The following is a 17,742-nucleotide window of genomic DNA, read 5'->3' as shown; positions in this document are numbered from 1 at the left end:
TCGTGTTTATTTCTAAAAGACAACTCTAGCATGTTCATTATTGGAAAACCCAGTAGAGGGGAAATTTTTGTTGCAAGAAAGAAGAGATATTTGCTAGGTTGATATTCTTACGTAGGTGAGGGTATGGATTCAGAGTTTGAACGTGGGGCACATGCTCACAGATGGAAGGAGTGGTATGGATACAGGTGCAGGTAAATCAGTAGATTTGGTGGTAGGTAGGTGGATTTAAAAAGCCTTTCTAAATGCCTTTTTAAAAAAATATACCAACTAGGATAAGTAAAATGTATTTCCATTTAACAATACTTGATAATGAAAAGAAATAAAGTACTTATACATGCTACAACATGGATGGGCCTTGAAAAGATATGCTAAGTGAAAGAAGCCAGTCACAAAGGGTCACATATTGTATGATTCCACATTTATGAAATGTCCAGAATAGGCAAGTCCATAGATATGGTTGCCTGGGGGTTGGGGTGGAGTTGGGGGGAAACAGGAAATGACGGTTAATGGATACAAGGTTTCTTTTGAGGTGATGAAAATGTTCTAAAATGTATTTCGATGGTTGCCCAACTGAAAATATTTTTTTTTAAAAATTGAATTACACTCTTTATGTGGGTGAATTGTAGGCTATGTGAATTTTACCTCCCAGAAGCTATATAAAACCAGCTAAGAATAGACAGGATTAAAGAGAAGCAGGAACATGTGAAATAGATATCTAGAAACATAAGAATGTGAATTGACTAGGGAAATTAGAATTGCTGGCCAGGATTAAGGGAGCATTTGTGGTTGTAGTTATAAATAAAATGAGACCAGTCAGCATGTTGGAGGTGGTGCCCAGCCATATTCAGGTGCAGGTTAGGTAGAAGAGTTGCATTTAAAACCAGTGTTGAGGTTTTTCCAAGACAGGTAAGGAGGAAAGTAAAGATGTGAAGGGCATTAGGGACGTGATCCTAGTGGGATTGAAGGTGGTTCTGGGAAAGAGGGTCAGAGAGTGGGGTACTTGAAAATGAGAATTCAGAAGTGATAAAGTTATTGTAATGAAAGGTCCAGGACTTCCTAGAGGCGTTGGCTGTGGTAGAATGGAAGACAAGATGATGGGTGGAGAAGAGGTAGAAGAACCACCTATTCTACTGATACGCCTTTTCAGATGTTCTCTCTGCCCTTCCTCCTGCTCTCCCTTTCGTTTTTCACATAGCAAATCCTTGCTTTTTTCTTTCTTTTTTTTTTTTTTGAAAGATCCAACTTAAATTTACATCCTCCATGAAAGTGTTCAACTAACATTCTCCTGACATTTCAAGGTCCACACTGGTCTCCAGTCATGATATCAGCCTTCCCCTCCTTCACCCCTTTAATCTTTTAACATACCTGTTCTTTATTTCCCGTAATTACCAACATCTTTGCTATAGAAAGCACTGGCACCTTCTCTTTAATCTTGATTTTTACTTTTTAATTGTGAAAGTGTTTTTTTTTTTTTTTGATTCATCATAGGAAATAGCGTTGGTTATTTAAACTTCAGTGTATTACTTCTTGAATTTAAATAGAGACATTTGGGGCTGTCACTTTTTTGGTCTGCCTTAAAATCTTGCTGTATTAGGAAATTTGGAGTCTTGTATCTATAGTGTGAGTTCCCCCAGGTCTGAACTCTTCTCTTTTTTGTTTCATCCATGTTCTGGATAAGTTAACACCATGGCTCTTCTGAGCTCTGTACATTTAATCAATCACTTCAGCACAGTTCCACCAGGTGTAGCCTAGGCCCCTCCAACTCTCAGTGTTAACATGTGAAATTTGTTGTCTGTCTCCAGAAATCGCTTCTCTTTCTAAATTCCTGCATTGAGTCGATGCCTTCACCCACTCATTCGAAGCAGAGAGCTGTGTCCTCCATCTCTTACATTTTGCCAGTCCTGCCTACTAAAGGGCTTAAATCTGTTCATCTCTCGCACCTCGTTCAGTTGTGTCTCACCTCTCTCCCGTAAATTCTTGGAATAAGAGCCTAACTACTCTTAAGTGTCCTGTGCCTCCTTGCTTTCCTGAATACTGTTTGCTGGAGGGGTCTTTCAGAAATGAACATGAGGATCATCCCTGATAAAAAGTCCCCCGTGGGGCTTCCCTGGTGGCGCAGTGGTTGAGAATCCGCCTGCAGATGCAGGGGACACGGGTTCGTGCCCCGGTCCGGGAAGGTCCCATATGCTGTGGAGCGGCTGGGCCCGTGAGCCATGGCCACTGAGCCTGCGCTCCGCAACGGGAGAGGCCACAACAGTGAGAGGCCCGCGTACCACCAAAAAAAAAAAAAAAAAAAAAATTCCCCCGTGGTTTTCCCACCACTCTAGATCAAAGTCCAGGTTCCGTTTTATGCCATGTAAGACCTGGATTGCCCCGGCCTAACTGTTCGGCCTCACGAACCTCATTTTTTTTCTTTTTTAATTGATAGCAATCTGTATTCATACAGATTCTTTCTTGCTGCTTCAATAATAAACCTCATCTTTACTCTCCTTGATTTTCATCAGAAGACATTCTGTTGCAATTCTCAGAACAACACACTTTACTGCTTCACTTTGCTGATAATATAATAGGCCTTTCCAGAAGCCACTGTTCTCTCTAACCAGTAATGTCCTCCCTTAAATTGGCCTTGAATGTTCTTTCTTTCCTTTGGGACCCAATTCAGACATTACCCTGGGACTCCTCAGGTTCACCCACTCTGACTTTGTCACCATAATAGTGTGTTCCGTCTCCTACAGCAATTGACATTTGTCTGTTTCTACTACGTTGTGTCCTGTTTGAAGGAAAAGATGATTATTTTTTAAAATCTTTATATCCCCAGCACATTAAATGTGCTAATAACATAAAGCTAAGATGTTCAACATATGTATGAATAAATGAATTTTTTTAAGTTTTTAACTCCAGAAAACTTGTCAGGTATTTCACGTCATACTTCCAAACAAAATGAATAATTGCTTTGAATGTCCTTTAGACTTGGGTAACTCACTGTGTATTCCATTGGTATATGCATCATGACAGCTTTCCTAATAAAAATAAAAATGAAATTCGGCTCTTAGTCCTACCAAGGACTTAATGCCACCTGATATATTTTTAAAGTAAATATAACATTATAAAAGCAGTACTTTTTTGTTCACTGCAAAACAACAGATGAGACAAAAATATCTAATTCCACCACTTCTGGGCCCTGAATGCCAACATTTGGAGCTATGGGAATTCTGTTGGGGGAAATCTGTAAACTTTGTTGGTCTGTAAAGGGTTAAAAGGAAATCAGCTTATTTACAAAAGAGGGAAAGAATTTGAGTGAATAATATTTTAAGTAAACCCCAAATACAAATATCCACATATATGGAATAGATGGATTAGGCTATGTTTTTCTCTTCATAAAAAATGTGCTTTGTAGGAGTTTTAAATATATGGGTACTGTAAAAGGTAACCCTGTTAAATGAACCTGTGTGTACCCTCAAATGCATGTTATAAAAAACTTAGAGATGTGTTGCTAGAGATGGATTTATATTTTATAAAGGATCATTGCCCATGTGTTCAACCTCAACAAGATTGAGGTTGGCCTTGCTTCCTTTGGCAGCTGTCAGATTGGTAGCTGAGGAAGCCATCATCGTGGGGAAATCAGGAATAGGACTTGCCCATTGTCCTGCAAAGGTCTGTTTCCTCTTAAAGGTTCATCTGAACTTAATTCTTTTGTCGCAGTAAGATGCTTTGAGCCCCTCCCCCGTTTTTCTAGTGTTATTTAAAACTTGCCGTTGGCCCCTTGAGCATATAGTTAGGTACTGGAATGTGCCACAACAAGCGTTTAACGGAGTAAACATTTACCGTTTTCATCCGTGAGTAAAGCTGGTGGGAAAGTCAAGTTCGATTTGTTGAAGTGCTTCTCTATATGATAACTCTGTTGAAGGAGGCTGTACATGGGTGCGCACATTGTTTTGAGTTAAATCCACAAATGTTGCGGCTCTACGATTTCTTTAAAAAGTGGGAGCAAGGACATATCTTAGGTGCCTTGTTGTCCCCTGTATGGTATGTACTCAATATATGTTCACTAAATGATACGAAGAATGTTAGGTTGCCATGGATTTTATATCAGTCTGAGATAATAGTATGAGCTCTGTACTATGTTCATTGTCTGGGATTTCCTAAGGAGAGTGTAAAAGAGTCTATGGGGGTCTTTGCCTTGTTCATCCAGTTCATCATTTCTGGCTTTTCACTATGGTAATTAGCATATCTCAACTTTAGGCCTGACATATGGAAGCATAATTTTTTCCCAGTTACCAAAGTGCTTGACTCTAAACAGTGGTGGATATTGGGGGACCAGGAGAGGCCAGTAAGATCTCAGTGATCAGAAAAGAAAAATGTTGTGTTTTTGCAAAGTGAAATATTTAGTGTTAGGATACTTATCATCTGTCAAAATAGATGTGTAAAATAATAATTTCAGCACTTAACTGTGTGCCAAGCTCTGAGCTCATGCTTATGTACTTTATCCCATTTAATCTCAGCAAGAGGCAGATATTATTATCCCCATTTCTGAGGCATGTGTCCAAGGTTGCTCCTATGTGAGATTCTTTTCACTGAATGTATTTCTCTTTAAGCATTTAAAAGAAGGTACTCTGTTTAAGTAAATACCAAAGCGATGAGTCTTCATGTTAAGAGTTATAAACTGATGCACATACATTTTCCAGTCTACTCTATTTAGTGCCTAAGTCTGACAGAATAATATTGGACCATATGGCCTGAGGAACAAAAGCTGAAGTAGAAATTCTTGTCTATCATATTAGTATTAATTGTTTATACAGAAAATCTAGGAGCAAATAGGACTTGTTAAATGTTTGCTAAAGTGAGTGGAAGTGATTGAAACTGTAAACATAAAATAATATGATGCTGGGGACAGAAAGATGAAGAAGTATCGGGTTTGCTCTCCGGTGGTTCTTCTGTCGGTGTCACGCAAGCATTTTTCTCACCATTGCCAGTCGATGGTCATAACCCACAACTTGCTCAAAGGCATTTCTGCAGTACGTGGGTACATGGCACATTCTGACAACATCTGGAACATTTTCCTTTATAGAACAGCTCTTGTTGGTCATAGTATTTGCCTTGTGATGTTTATATTTGCAGAGAAATAAATTGAGAGAGACCACGATACCTGTTAACTTAAGTTGTGAACCACAACAGATCCTCCTTTTCCATGGTATTACAAATGATGGGTTGAATTTGTTTGACTCTTAAAGCATAAGCAAACCCTCCTGTAAATGGGAAATAAAGTTAAGTCATTGTCACTTTCAGCAGCAGCACTAACTTTATCAGTTTTGCCACCTTTGGGAAAGTGAATAGAAGGTGACTGGCTGGGCACTCGGCATTGTTCAGCAGTCATTTCGGCATAGCAGTTTACACGTTATGCTGTGCTTTGAAGAGGGACTTGTAAAAATAAACTCTACGTTTGTGTATGGATCTTTATTTTATAAACATTAAAGTGATGCATGACATAGAATCAAAGAAACCTCCCTCTTCACTGGATTTTCTGGGTCATTGACCCCATTTATTCCTAGTAAAAAGTCAAATTAAGACTTAAAGTTTTCTTCTAAGAGCACACGTGAAATAACCTTCAGTTGGGTCAAATAGTTCAGTTCTTCCTCTCCTTAGTTCGTTTATCTCAGCGCACATGTGTTTCTCAAGTATTTTGAGTGGTAAACAGCTACTAGTCAAGGCTATAGAAGGAGATTCTGACATACTCTTTCCAAAATTTGGTATATCACAATTTCTTTTTGCAGCTTATTTTGACCTGTACCTGTGTTAGGTAGACGTGTATACACCGTATGTATCTCCAGGACTGCCTGCCCTGCGTTGTTACTGGGCCCTCACATTTTTCTGCTAGGTAGACAGGCAAACAGTATGAAATTTGAAGGTTTTGGGTTGAATTTCATGTTGCTTCAAGCTCCACAGGAAATAATTGAAAATAGAATATGCTGTCTTCTATGTTATTTTATTTACACTTCAATTTTTATTGCCTTGCAGGTACTCAAGGAGTTGCACCTGGCCCTGTAATTGGGCTCCAAGCCCCATCCACTGGTCTTCTTGGTGCCCGACCCGGCCTGATCCCACTCCAGCGCCCGCCAGGAATGCCTCCACCTCACCTGCCACGCTTTCCTTTGATGCCGCCTCGTCCCATGCCTCCACATATGATGCATAGAGGTCCGCCACCAGGCCCCGGGGGCTTCGGGATGCCTCCGCCTCATGGAATGAAAGGTCCCTATCCTCCCCACGGCCCCTTTGTCCGGCCCGGTGGAGTGCCGGGGCTCGGGGGCCCAGGGCCAGGCCCAGGGGGTCCCGAGGACAGAGACGGAAGGCAGCCGCCGCCGCAGCAGCCGCCGCCGGCAGCGCAGCCGCAGCAACAGCCGCCGACGCAGCCACCGCAGCCGCCGCCGACGCAGCCACAGCCGTTTAGAAACGATAACAGGCAGCAGTTCACTTCAGGTAGAGACCAAGAAAGGTTTGGAAGAAGATCTTTTGGAAATAGGGTGGAAAATGACCGGGAACGGTATGGGAACCGTAATGATGATAGAGAGAATAGTAATCGCGAAAGGAGAGAGTGGGGAAGAAGGAGCCCTGAGCGGGACAGGCACAGAGACTTGGAAGAGAGGAATAGACGCTCTAGTGGGCACCGAGACAGAGAGAGAGATTCTAGAGATAGAGAGTCTCGTAGAGAGAAGGAGGAAAACCGAGGCAAGGAGAAGCCTGAGGTGACAGACAGGGCAGGCGGTAACAAAACCGTTGAACCTCCCATTAGCCAAGTGGGAAATGTAGACACTGTTTCAGAACTTGATAAGGGGGAGTCTGAGTCTGCAGTTGTAAAACCTTCTGAAGAGTTACCTGCTGAGGCTACCTCATCCGTTGAACCTGAAAAGGATTCTGGCTCAGCAGCCGAGGCTCCTCGTTAGAGACTGGAATTTGTCCACATGTGTGACAGTGACACTTCCTGGAGTGTAGAGCTTGAAGTGTACAGATGCTGTATTATACTTGCTCCTGCTATATCACAGCCCCGCAGTAGTTGGTGGGGAATTGTAAGCAATTTGATTGCTTCCCTTCTATTTAAAAATAGCCACAAAATAACAAAAAATACTGAAAATATGAATAAATATTACCCTTTTTGCTGTAACTTTTTAAAAGTTTTGACTTTAAAAAGTTTACAAATCGTAATTAGAAGTGCTCTCTATTTTTTTTTTTTTAATTTAAGACAAGGTAACGGTGAAAGCTCCTCAAAAACAATAGGGATGTTTTTAATAAACTCTATTTTCGTAACAAACTTTAATGTGTGCTATTCTTCCTACACTGCATTAAGGTGGAAAAGGATTGTTCACCATCAAAGTTTGAGCTGTTAATACTGTGTTGGAGTCTAAATTAGACTTGTATATTTGATGGAAATAGACATCTTTATGTAGTTATTCTCAAACACTTCATTTGTAATATTTTTTATTCTTAGCATTTCAGTCATAAGGCAAAGGTTAGTGGTTTTAATGTTAACTGAAAAGCTTGTTTTGGAATTCAGTCAAGGTCTTTTTCTGCCATTGGCTTTGTGGTAAATGTTGCCCTAAATAATTGTAAAAAAATTTTTTCGCTGGGGGGAAAAACTGGACCCCTGACATTACCCGTTGTACTATAAATTATCTGATTGCCTGGGTATTACTTATTTAGAAGGTTGGGTGTTTTTCTTAACCATCCCATTAAATTTTTCAAAAGGGTGAAAGAAATCAAGGTATTTGCAATCTAAAAGCTTTTTGTCTTATCTGTTTAAGGACTTAAATGCAACCTATTGTTTCTACAAGCCTTGCCTGTTGCCTTTCTTTACCATTTTTTAAAGTCCCCTGCTGGGCAGAGGTAAACTGAACTTTTTGCCACTTACAAAGTACCTTCTCCCTTTTCCTTAAAATTGTTGGGTTAACAATTGGAAAAATACTTGTAGGTTATCCAAGAGCTATTACATGAAGACATCCAAAGCCAAATCAAACCTATACCTGAAATAGTACAGAAAAGCAGTTAGATAAAGCTGCTTACCTAGTGCCAAGGAAAAGACCATTAACGTAATCCAAGTATTTATGGCCTTGAAGCTTTTCTTCTTCTTAAATCACATTTTTTAACTGTCCTAGTTTCAGTGTGCGTAACGGATAACTTTTTCTTTACCCTCATCCCCAGGCAAAGCTGCTTTATTACTTTGGTTTTGAGTTTTCTGCAGCAAGACCTTTGTTTTGATGGGGGAAAATGCATTTATCTAGGGCAATGTTCTTGAGTCCCTGCCTTTGGAAAGTAAGAGAAAATCCGGTTTCATATATGCAGACTTGAGTTATAAAATGTATCCTCAGTTTTATGTTGGCCCACTGAGAAGTTTAAAAATCCCAGCTTGAGACTCTGCTTCTGGAAATAAATATACACCTCGATCGATCAGTGTTCAGATTTCAAGGACTTGCAGCCCTGTATTTCCAATTGAAAGTATTAAGGTCACCCAATTTGCACATGACAAAACCCCCAAAAGTATCAAGTGGTAGTAATTACACTTGAGGCTTTAAAGGACACAAGAAAGTCCTGTATTTGAGTCGTATCCCATTTATGTAACAAAACTGTACATTATGAAATCTGTGTGTGTTTTTAAATTCCCTACCTGATGTAACCACTATTGTGAGCATACTGTTATCACCAATTTAAAACTTTGAAAACAAACACTACAAGTTCTTACTCTAAATTAGCTTTTCCTCTCCTAAGTGATCTTTGCTTGATAAAGTCCATCATATAATTTATGACCAACCAAAACTGTTGCTTATCTGGCTTCTCTATCAGAAGTAATATTCCATAATTTTCAATTAATACACAACTATAACCCACAGTCAAACCTGAGTTAGGTTAACACTTCACTTAAAAGCATTCTGTTACAGGTACTTATTTCCATTAAGAGAAATAGACTTGAATTCACTAACTGGGTGTGTCAGTTCTTGTATTTAAACAAACAGAACCCACAATCAAACCTTTCTTTGCTTCCACCTTCCAGTGGCATAATGTATTTCTTTAAGGAGCTGATCTGAAATCAGATTGTGCCAACCTCTACTTTTATTATAAACTAAACGTTCACAGTTCTACAAAAATGGAGTATGTGCTATTTTTGGCAGGTAGGTAAGTCTTCTCAGCTACCTGAGGCTCTAACTAACTTGCCATTCACAATTTCACTGAAAGTTACCAAAGGGCTCTCTTAAACCGTAACGTCTACTTCTTAAAATAAAGGTACCACTTTAATTTCCCTAAAGCTAATAAAGGATAGCTTATTTGTCTGAGATTAAAGTTCAGCTTAGTCTTAGTTAAATGTACCAGTTGCTACAATTTTAAACATTTTGATCTCATTTAAAACACTTTTAAAAAAGCTCTATGAAATAGTTAATACCCGTCAACATATTACTAAATCTGTTCCATTCAAGCTCTGTGTATGAGTATCAGAGCTGATTTAGAATTTCATTTTAGATACTTTAATAGGCTCAAAATACAGTAGTGCCACAGAGAATGTTTATTGCAGGCTTGAGTGAGAACTGAAGAAATTCAGACAAATAATATCCATATGTGACTAAGTTTGGCAAAATACAGAGACCACTGAAACAGACACTTTGAGTATGAGTCTTATACAAATCTTCAAGTGATCATAAATCAGTTCTTATTACAGGTACTTGAAGCAATTTTTAAAAAGACACACAAAATACACTTAAGGTTACGGTGTTTAATGTTTATCTAGTTAAATTTCTACAACTAGCAAGATAACATATGAGTTACTAGGACTTAAGACCACTTCCTAGGGAATGTTTATTGGGCGATCCCAATTACACCACAGGCCAAACGACTTCCAGCGTTTCCTGTCTTTGTACTTTCTTCATTTCCACCTTTGCCCAAGTCATCTGGTTTTTCATGGACCTTTAAAAAATTTTAAGAACACATTAACTTGGGGCTATCAAGCAATTACCATCTCTTCTCAACAATACCCAAAAGACTTTTAACAACCATTTAATATTAGAAAATAACATGTTAAAATAATTTTACTAGGAAAGTATACTAATATTTAATAGTAAAAAGTAGAAACTACTCAAAGCTTTTTCTTGATGATGCAAAGAAACAGTTACCCTTAAACACTAGGTAAGCAAGCAGTGCTCTCTCTAAATGAAATACAAAAAACCCATACAATTAGGTTACACTGCTGCCACATGCTGAATCCAACATGAGAAACTAGTCATCTCAGTTACAGTAGTCATTCTTTTACTGTATAAATTGCTTTGGGGAAAAAAAAGTGAACAACAAAAACCATCAAAATCATGCCTAATTACGGACCCATAAACAAGAGGTAATCCTAAAAATATCTTGACGTATTCAAGCAGTAGTATTTTAAATTTTGCTCATCAAACACTGATAACGTGATGTGATTTTTCTGCTTCACAACTACAGGGGAAGAAAATTCTAAGAATAAAAGGGTCAACTGAAAGGAGGTGCCCACTGAATGTTAACTGTCCTCTGGGGCAGGCAAAAGAAAGCCTATCCGTGGTGGTGGTGGTGCTCTGTAGGAACCAGAGGCAGCTCTACGTAACGTGGGGCAAGTGCTTCCCACATATTAGACAAGTGGTGATAACCTGCAGACATGAATGAATATTAGTGTTGAGGTCCATCCGAGTTCAGAGGGGGGAGACCCAGTAGTGGCAAGATAGTCCGGCCATTTAAAAACTAGATAAAGACCACTCCTGTTTCTGTAACACAGATCTAATTAATATGATCAAATGTAATCTACTTTATTACCGCATCTTAGCAAAACAGTGTTCTTAACTGACCTAGATCATTAATTCATCTTCACTGTAATCATCCAATAAAATAATTGCTTTTCCTAATCTGAACTGAAAGTACAATTTATATGGATCCTTGGAAACCAGGACTAATAATCATGAAATCATGAAAACACACACAACCATGTGTTAGAAGAAATTTTATGCATATTCTTATTATATGAACACTTACGACCATTGTGCGGCCAATGATGGAATGGTCTCCAGAGAGTGAGATTATAGAATCTTCAATACACACTTCGGCCACACCATTGCGGTCAGCCTTCACATTGCCCAGGTCTCCAACATGCCTAACATTGAAAAAGCGTTAGAGGGATTAGGACTGGTTTCTATTGAACTTTAGTTCATGAGCTACATTAAAAATGGACTAAAAAAAAAAAAAAGGACTGAGTCAGATATATAACGGTGGTGGGCTAAGAGGTGGATATAGTCTATATCAAATAGAACCCACTGTTCCAGACTGACAAAACCTTGAAAACATGTAAGTTTAAAAACAAGTAACTAGATATTCTAGACACACAGCTCTTCAAACAGGCTTCAACTCTATAAAGCAGTGCTCTGGGAAGAGAGGTGGGATGGGGTGCACCTCTAATTTCAGAGGTAAAGGACCAAAGGGTAAACTCTAAATTACTGAGTTATGCCTGTTAATTCCTGGCATGGCAGAGCTATGCCCCTAGGCCTCTGATATAAAAATAAATTAATCTTTGTCCTTAAATTTAATACTTTCCTGAAAGGCTCTCAGAAAACAAACATACAAACGGGAATCTCACTGAATTTTCAATATCAAATTTTTATCTACAAACCTTCCAGTGTTTCACAATGGTTTATTTTGCTAGTGGTTGACAGTACTGTTATTCATGACATTTCCTGTATTAGTTCCCTTTGACACTTGTATGAGCTCTATATTCAATAAATGCTACAAAACCAAATCGTTTTAAGTCTCCCTATTTGTCAATTCCTTAGCCCAAGGAGTAAGGCATCCCAGCTATTGGGGCAAGGGGTTACATGGGGGCAACAAACTCAAGAGCAGAGGTGCAATTACCTTAGCATGCAATTTGCAAGTTGTATACCCATACTGCCCCCTCAAAGCCGTCGCTATTATTTCAAAAAGAGTTAAGGTCACTCACCTCTCTTCATCCTTTGGCCCACCGTGTTTTTTGGATAGAGGATTAAAGTGAGGACCTGCACTGGTACAGCCTGTTTACCAAAAAAAAAGTAGCTAAATTATGAATCAAAATTCCAAAATAAGTTCTAAAACTGGTCATTGCTAAAAACCTCAAACAGAGAAAGTACTGACCCACACTGTGACTTCTAGGCTAATAAAAACAGAAAGCAACACATTAAACAAAACAGGCAGGGAGTAAAGACATTCTAACTACTGTGTAACACTGTAAAGTTAAATTAATACCCTTCTCTGGGCTTTGGTTTCTTCACTGCCCTGTAAAATGAGAAGGCCAAGACTTGATCTTCAATGGTTCTTCTATTAAAATCCCATGATTATGATCCTACTTATACGACAACAGCACATCTCAACTACAAAAACCTTATCTCCCAGGCAACAAACTACCAGGCAGCTCTCCTGTTCATGGCCTTTACTTTGCATGCAGAATATAAAACGGCACCTTAATCCAAGGGCTGCTGCCCGACACAACTCTGGGGCATTCAGACTGTGTTCCGTAAAAATGGCACTCCAGTGCACCCCCCGGGAACAGCATTCACATAGAACACAACCGCAACAACGCAGGAGGCTCTTCCATGACACGGTTCTGCATTCAACAACGGACGCACAGTTTCCCCCGTTTACAGCTTTTACCCGTCCTCTACCCACAGGGAGAAGACATGCGGGCTACAGAGGGGAGCACAGTCAGAGCCACAGAGCAATCACCTCCCAAAGCAGAAGCAGTAAAACCAAAAAAAAAAAAAACCACGACTTGAGGAATTTCAATCAATAATTTATTTTGGCTGCGCCGGGTCTTCGTTGCAGCCTGCAGACTCTCAGTTGCAGCATGCGTGCGGGATCTAGTACCCCAACCAGGGATCCAACCCCGGGCCCCCTGCATTGGGAGCGTGGAGTCTTACCCACTGGACCACCAGGGAAGTCCCAGAACTTTTTATAATTGTTGAAATGCATTAAATCTGATCATTAAATCACTATTTACAGAAACCAAATTATGGAACATTAAAAACAAGTTCTAAGACAGAGGGGATATATGTATACATACAGCTGATTCACTTCACTGTACAGCAGAAACCAACACAACACTGTAAAGCAATTATACTCCAATACATACACACACACGTTCCAGCAAAATGAATTAAGTTCTCATCATAAAATGTCTAAACACTAAGTTTACTCATACGGCAATTTAACCCATAAGCTTTTGTCGACTTGCTTCTAAACCCAACTTGAGAAAATGAAGCACAATCCAACGCGTGAACAGTTTACACCCCCTCATCAGTTTGTACCTTGCCCCTCCCTGCTAAGGCCCTTAGGCTAGAGGTACCTCGCAGGGTTACGCAGATAAATGCACCCTGCTTGCCACACCCACCCTCAAGCCCCAGCTCACTAACACCCGGGAGTAAAGGGGAAGGTCAGAAAGAAGCTGTGTTGTTTTCTATTGTTGTCTTAAAACACACCTGAGACTCTTAACATAATCAACCCATAATCATGATACAAAACATCAACTCCTTCTCCTTCCATTCCCCATGGAAGAGTCAAAAGCCATTTTTATCCCTGAGATCAACTTTAGTAGTCATATTAACTTGACTTTAGTAGTCATATTAACTTGACTTGAAAAAAAACTGTTGCAAGTTTTTAATGTTTGGGGATAACTCTACTCAGTGTATCTTACTAGGTGAAATAACTGTCAGTCACTAAACCAGCACAACACCCACCTTGTGTATTATCTCCAAATTGATGGACATGGAATCCATGATCGCCTTCAGTCAATCCTGTAATGGATCCCGATACCACGACCGTCCCATCTTCCTTTATTCAAAGAAAAGTACAAGAAGTTTGAGACAGCAAATGCTTCTGAACAAAGAAAACAGTTGAATTATCTTTACCACTCACAGGAAAGTGAAAAGAACATGGACTCAGGAGTCGAAACATCTGTGTCCAAATCCCAGGTCCGCCACTTTCTAGCAGTGAACCTCCAGCAAGCCACTAAACTACTCTATTCATAACATGAGTAAGTTCTTGTTTATTATGTAAATACTTCAAATAGGCCGCACTTGCACACAGTGAACGTGTACAAATCAAACTTTTGAACCCAAATGTTAGCACATCATACACTTTTTAGCACCCTACTTTCTTCGTGCACTCTTCTATGTTAGCAATCATACACATTTGCCTTAAAAAGAAAAAAATAATATCCAACTGCTACTCTAGGCTCCCTGTTCTCCACTCTCCACCAGAGGGGTGTTGATCAGTTTCCAGCATGGGTATTTTTTATTTACAGCCAGAAAATACCCTACCTCACTGCCCCTGGGGGCCTGATCCTAGTCCAACCAGAAGTACTGCTTTCTCAAGTCTTTTTAGGCATTGAAACCTAGATAACCTTTCCACTACTGAGACCAAAAGGAAAGGACAATAAAACAGTAAAGCTGGTGAAAAAAAAACACACTGCAATTCAGGCAATGTTGATGGATAACGAACGGCACCGCATGCTACATATAGAAATCAAAGAAGTTACTTCTACAGCTACAAAGAGATCTTAGGAAGTAAAATAAAATAGACACAGCATCCACACCGTATAGTAATACACGACGGTGTCTTTGTTTTTTAAAAAGCCAGGGTCAACAGTTACAAGAGGTGTTAGCCTTGAAGATCATACTTTCCACTGGCTAGATACCACTGCTCAACAGAAGTAGCCTGGCAACTGCTGCCTCTAGTGTTTCTTGAGAATAAATACACTATGATTCTTCTACGTACAACCTTTAATTTTGGAGAACCCCAAATGTGAAAGTTATTCCCCCAAACACGCCATGTTATCAAGAGCACAGAAAGACAAACACGGCAGGTTCTTCCAAGCCTCCACTTAATTGGTAATGCAGAGAGCACGAGAAGTTCAACAGTAAGCTGCCTGGGTGCAACCCCGCAGGGGCCAGGCTATTGTCTCAAACGAGTTTTGCTCAGGAAAGCAGGAGGAATGTAAACTGGGCCAGCACAGCGTTTCCCTGAGTTAATGAAGGCTCAGTATGGGCAGATCTCCAGATTCTTCAAGAGAAGCTAAGAATTTTGACTTACAGGTGAAAATTTCCGATTTTTGAAAACTGGAAACTAATCCAAAATTTTAAACACTCAGTAGGCCAAGAAATACACTTTATTGTCAACTTAATACATCTGCAAGTCGAAGGGGTCTTTATCAGGTACAAACAGCACCACCAAAATGAAGTTTGGAACTTAAAAGAGGGAGCCATAGAAGCTGCTCAAGGAAGGTGGAAAAACCAGTTTAACTCCCGAATGCAACACCAGGAGCCCTTTTCTCAATGGCCACAGGGAAATACCTCAGAGGCTTCTTAGGTTCTCTAGTGGAGAGGAAAGAGGATGGACAAAACAAAGTCTTGCAAATGAAAACAGCAAAATTCAGTCAAATGTCAAAGAGCCTTTTCCAGAAAATTTGGAGACCACCTAAAGGAAAAAATTAAGCTCAAATATAAGCTCTCTCTCGTTTAAATCTCACAGATGGGACACTTACCTAGATTGCTTTGCATGTCCTCTCACATTTCCATAAACAACTTTAACGACTAAATCTCATTCATATCTCCTCATGATTAACAAGGCAACATAAACAATTTTCCACCGACTGGTAACCTCACTAAGATTTGGGGGGACAGTCTTATCACAAGCACCTCCTCACCAACATCTGTGCTTTGCAGTATTATCAATGATGCCTGTACACTTTATTTTACAAGACTTGTTCAGAGGTTTATCTGCTACCATCTCAGTTAACAAGCCCACCGGTAGAGAAATTTCCAAGTCACTTTACTGGGAATTTGTTTAAACGAATGCTCCAAGAACAGAAGTGACAATTCCATGCAATGCAAACACTCTAGTAGGTCTCCGAACGTTGGACTTCCAAACCTCATCCACTACCCTCTACCAAAAGGAATTCTCAATCCTCCGTACACTGTTTAAGAACGACTTTGGAAGCTTTAAAAAGAGCAACACTCAGACTGCACCCCATCAGGTTTTGATGTAATTGATCCGGAGTTGAGCCCTGGTTATCTGTATTTTAAAAAGCTCCCCAAATGAGTCTGCTGTGCACCCAGAGTTAAAAATCGCTCCTCTGAAAACCCCCAACAAGGGAGGCTGTTAGACCTCTGGCTTTTGGAGCTCTGACCAGGGCCGTCCTCTTTGCCCGTAGAGGATGACCCTGACCTAGAGTAGGGGTCAGCAAACTTTTCTGTAAAGGATCACTGTCTCCTACTCTTGTTTTCATGAGCCTTTAAACACAAACATATAAAAGCATAAATATATAAAAGCCACTCAGCTCGAGGGCTGTACAAACGCCGCCTCGGGACAGATTAGGCCCGCGGGCCGCAGTCTGCAGACCCCCTGAACTAGAGAGCTCAAGCTGGAAAGGAAGTCCCAAACGGATACGGATGCTACGAGACCCAGACGGCCCAGTCGCATCCGCCACCCCCGGGTCTCAAGGACCGGCCAGGCCTCGGACTGCGCAACTCAGCATCCGCGGTATCTCAGGACCTAGAAACTGAGCCCGCAAGAAGGGCCACAGCGTCCTCAAGTACCTCACGTCTCCGCCCGGGCCTACGGACGCCGAGGAGGCGCCAGGGCAACCGGCTTTCCTCCCACGCTTTCTCTCCTCCCTCCGAAAGTCGCGGTGGTCGGCACCCACGGGGCCGACCGGGTGTTCCCTCCCTGCACTCCCGCCGAGGCCTCGCCACGCACAGCCGCTGCCGGGCTCGCCCGGTGACTCAGCACTCCGCGGCCCCGCGCGACTTGCGACTCTGAGGGCGCCGCACGGCCGAGGACCCAGGGGACGCCGACCCGCTGACCCACGCGCTGGGGGCGCGGCGAGGGCGGCCCGAGGCCCAGCCAACCTCTCCCGGCACAGGTGTGCGAGCACGGCCTCGCCGCCGGCCTCCCCCCGCCGGTCCTTGCCTTTTGCTCGAAGTGGATGGTACCCTGCACCGGGCCGTCGCCCTTCAGCACACACACGGCCTTCGTCGCCATGACTTGCGGGGACGCGCTCCGGTCCGCTGCGAAGGCCACACAAGAAGCGGGAAACACTGCACGAGACGCCGACGCAAACCGAAAACGCAGCGCCGCGCCGAGCCGCGGCACCTTTATATCCCGGGCCGCCGCGCCCCGCCCACTCTGGCCCGGAACCAATCGCCGCCCGCGCTCTCAGCCCGCTCCCCACGGGATGCGAGGGGCCGGGAATCACCGGGGGCAGGGCCAAAGGGCCGTTAGGGACACCTTGCCCTCCGCGCCGCTGGCTCCCTCCGCCCGGCGCCCGTAAAATGCCCAGAAACGTGGAACGGCGGGAAAAAAACAGCCCTTCTCCTCCAAAGGGTGTAGGCCGTGGATTGCAGTACACAAAATAAGGAAAATGAGGTATACGCGGCACGCCTTGAAGATCTGAAGTCCCTTTGTCTGGAAATGTAGTTAGTTATAACTGACTTTGGTCATAATATTGTCGCATTTGTTTTTTTAGAAGTTGGGATTATCAAGCTGGGTGCTTTTGATAGATTTTACTTTTTAATTGTCTTGTGTTTTGGGTTTCGGAGGGTATGTAAAGTCGACGCATCTCAGTTGCTGGTCTCACCTTTTCTTCCCTGCAATTTTCGTAGTCCTAAACGTGTAGAGTTACTTGGTTATCAGAATTGTGTATTCTTTTCGAATATTTCCTGTTTGGTA

The 17,742-nt window shown here is 41.6% G+C and overlaps 2 protein-coding genes across 7 annotated transcripts in view; one reads left to right on the top strand and one right to left on the bottom strand.

The window, feature by feature from the left end:
* SCAF4 (SR-related CTD associated factor 4) overlaps nt 1-7,303 on the top strand; it is a 56,598-nt gene extending 49,295 nt beyond the window's left edge. For all 6 annotated transcript variants that reach the window (XM_059065646.2, XM_067034993.1, XM_067034994.1 and 3 more), the window contains one exon: nt 6,016-7,303. In XM_059065646.2, the coding sequence (XP_058921629.1) occupies nt 6,016-6,938 (923 nt within the window). In that variant the 3' untranslated portion in view covers nt 6,939-7,303. The remainder of the gene's footprint in view (nt 1-6,015) is intronic.
* A 2,433-nt stretch (nt 7,304-9,736) lies between these two features.
* Nucleotides 9,737-17,359, bottom strand: SOD1 (superoxide dismutase 1). The gene is made up of 5 exons (XM_059065653.2): nt 16,984-17,359; nt 13,752-13,845; nt 11,984-12,053; nt 11,029-11,146; nt 9,737-9,942 (listed from the first exon to the last, which is right to left on the bottom strand). The coding sequence occupies exons 1-5, from the start codon at nt 17,053-17,055 to the stop codon at nt 9,835-9,837; spliced, it is 462 nt and encodes a 153-aa protein (XP_058921636.1). The 5' UTR covers nt 17,056-17,359; the 3' UTR covers nt 9,737-9,834.
* Between the last annotated feature and the right edge of the window lie 383 nt (nt 17,360-17,742).

The sequence above is a fragment of the Kogia breviceps genome, chromosome 5 (assembly GCF_026419965.1).
Source record: "Kogia breviceps isolate mKogBre1 chromosome 5, mKogBre1 haplotype 1, whole genome shotgun sequence".
Lineage (NCBI taxonomy): Eukaryota > Metazoa > Chordata > Mammalia > Artiodactyla > Physeteridae > Kogia > Kogia breviceps.
The sequence above is the reverse complement of the archived record's forward strand: the minus strand, read 5'-3'. Positions and strand labels throughout refer to the sequence as shown.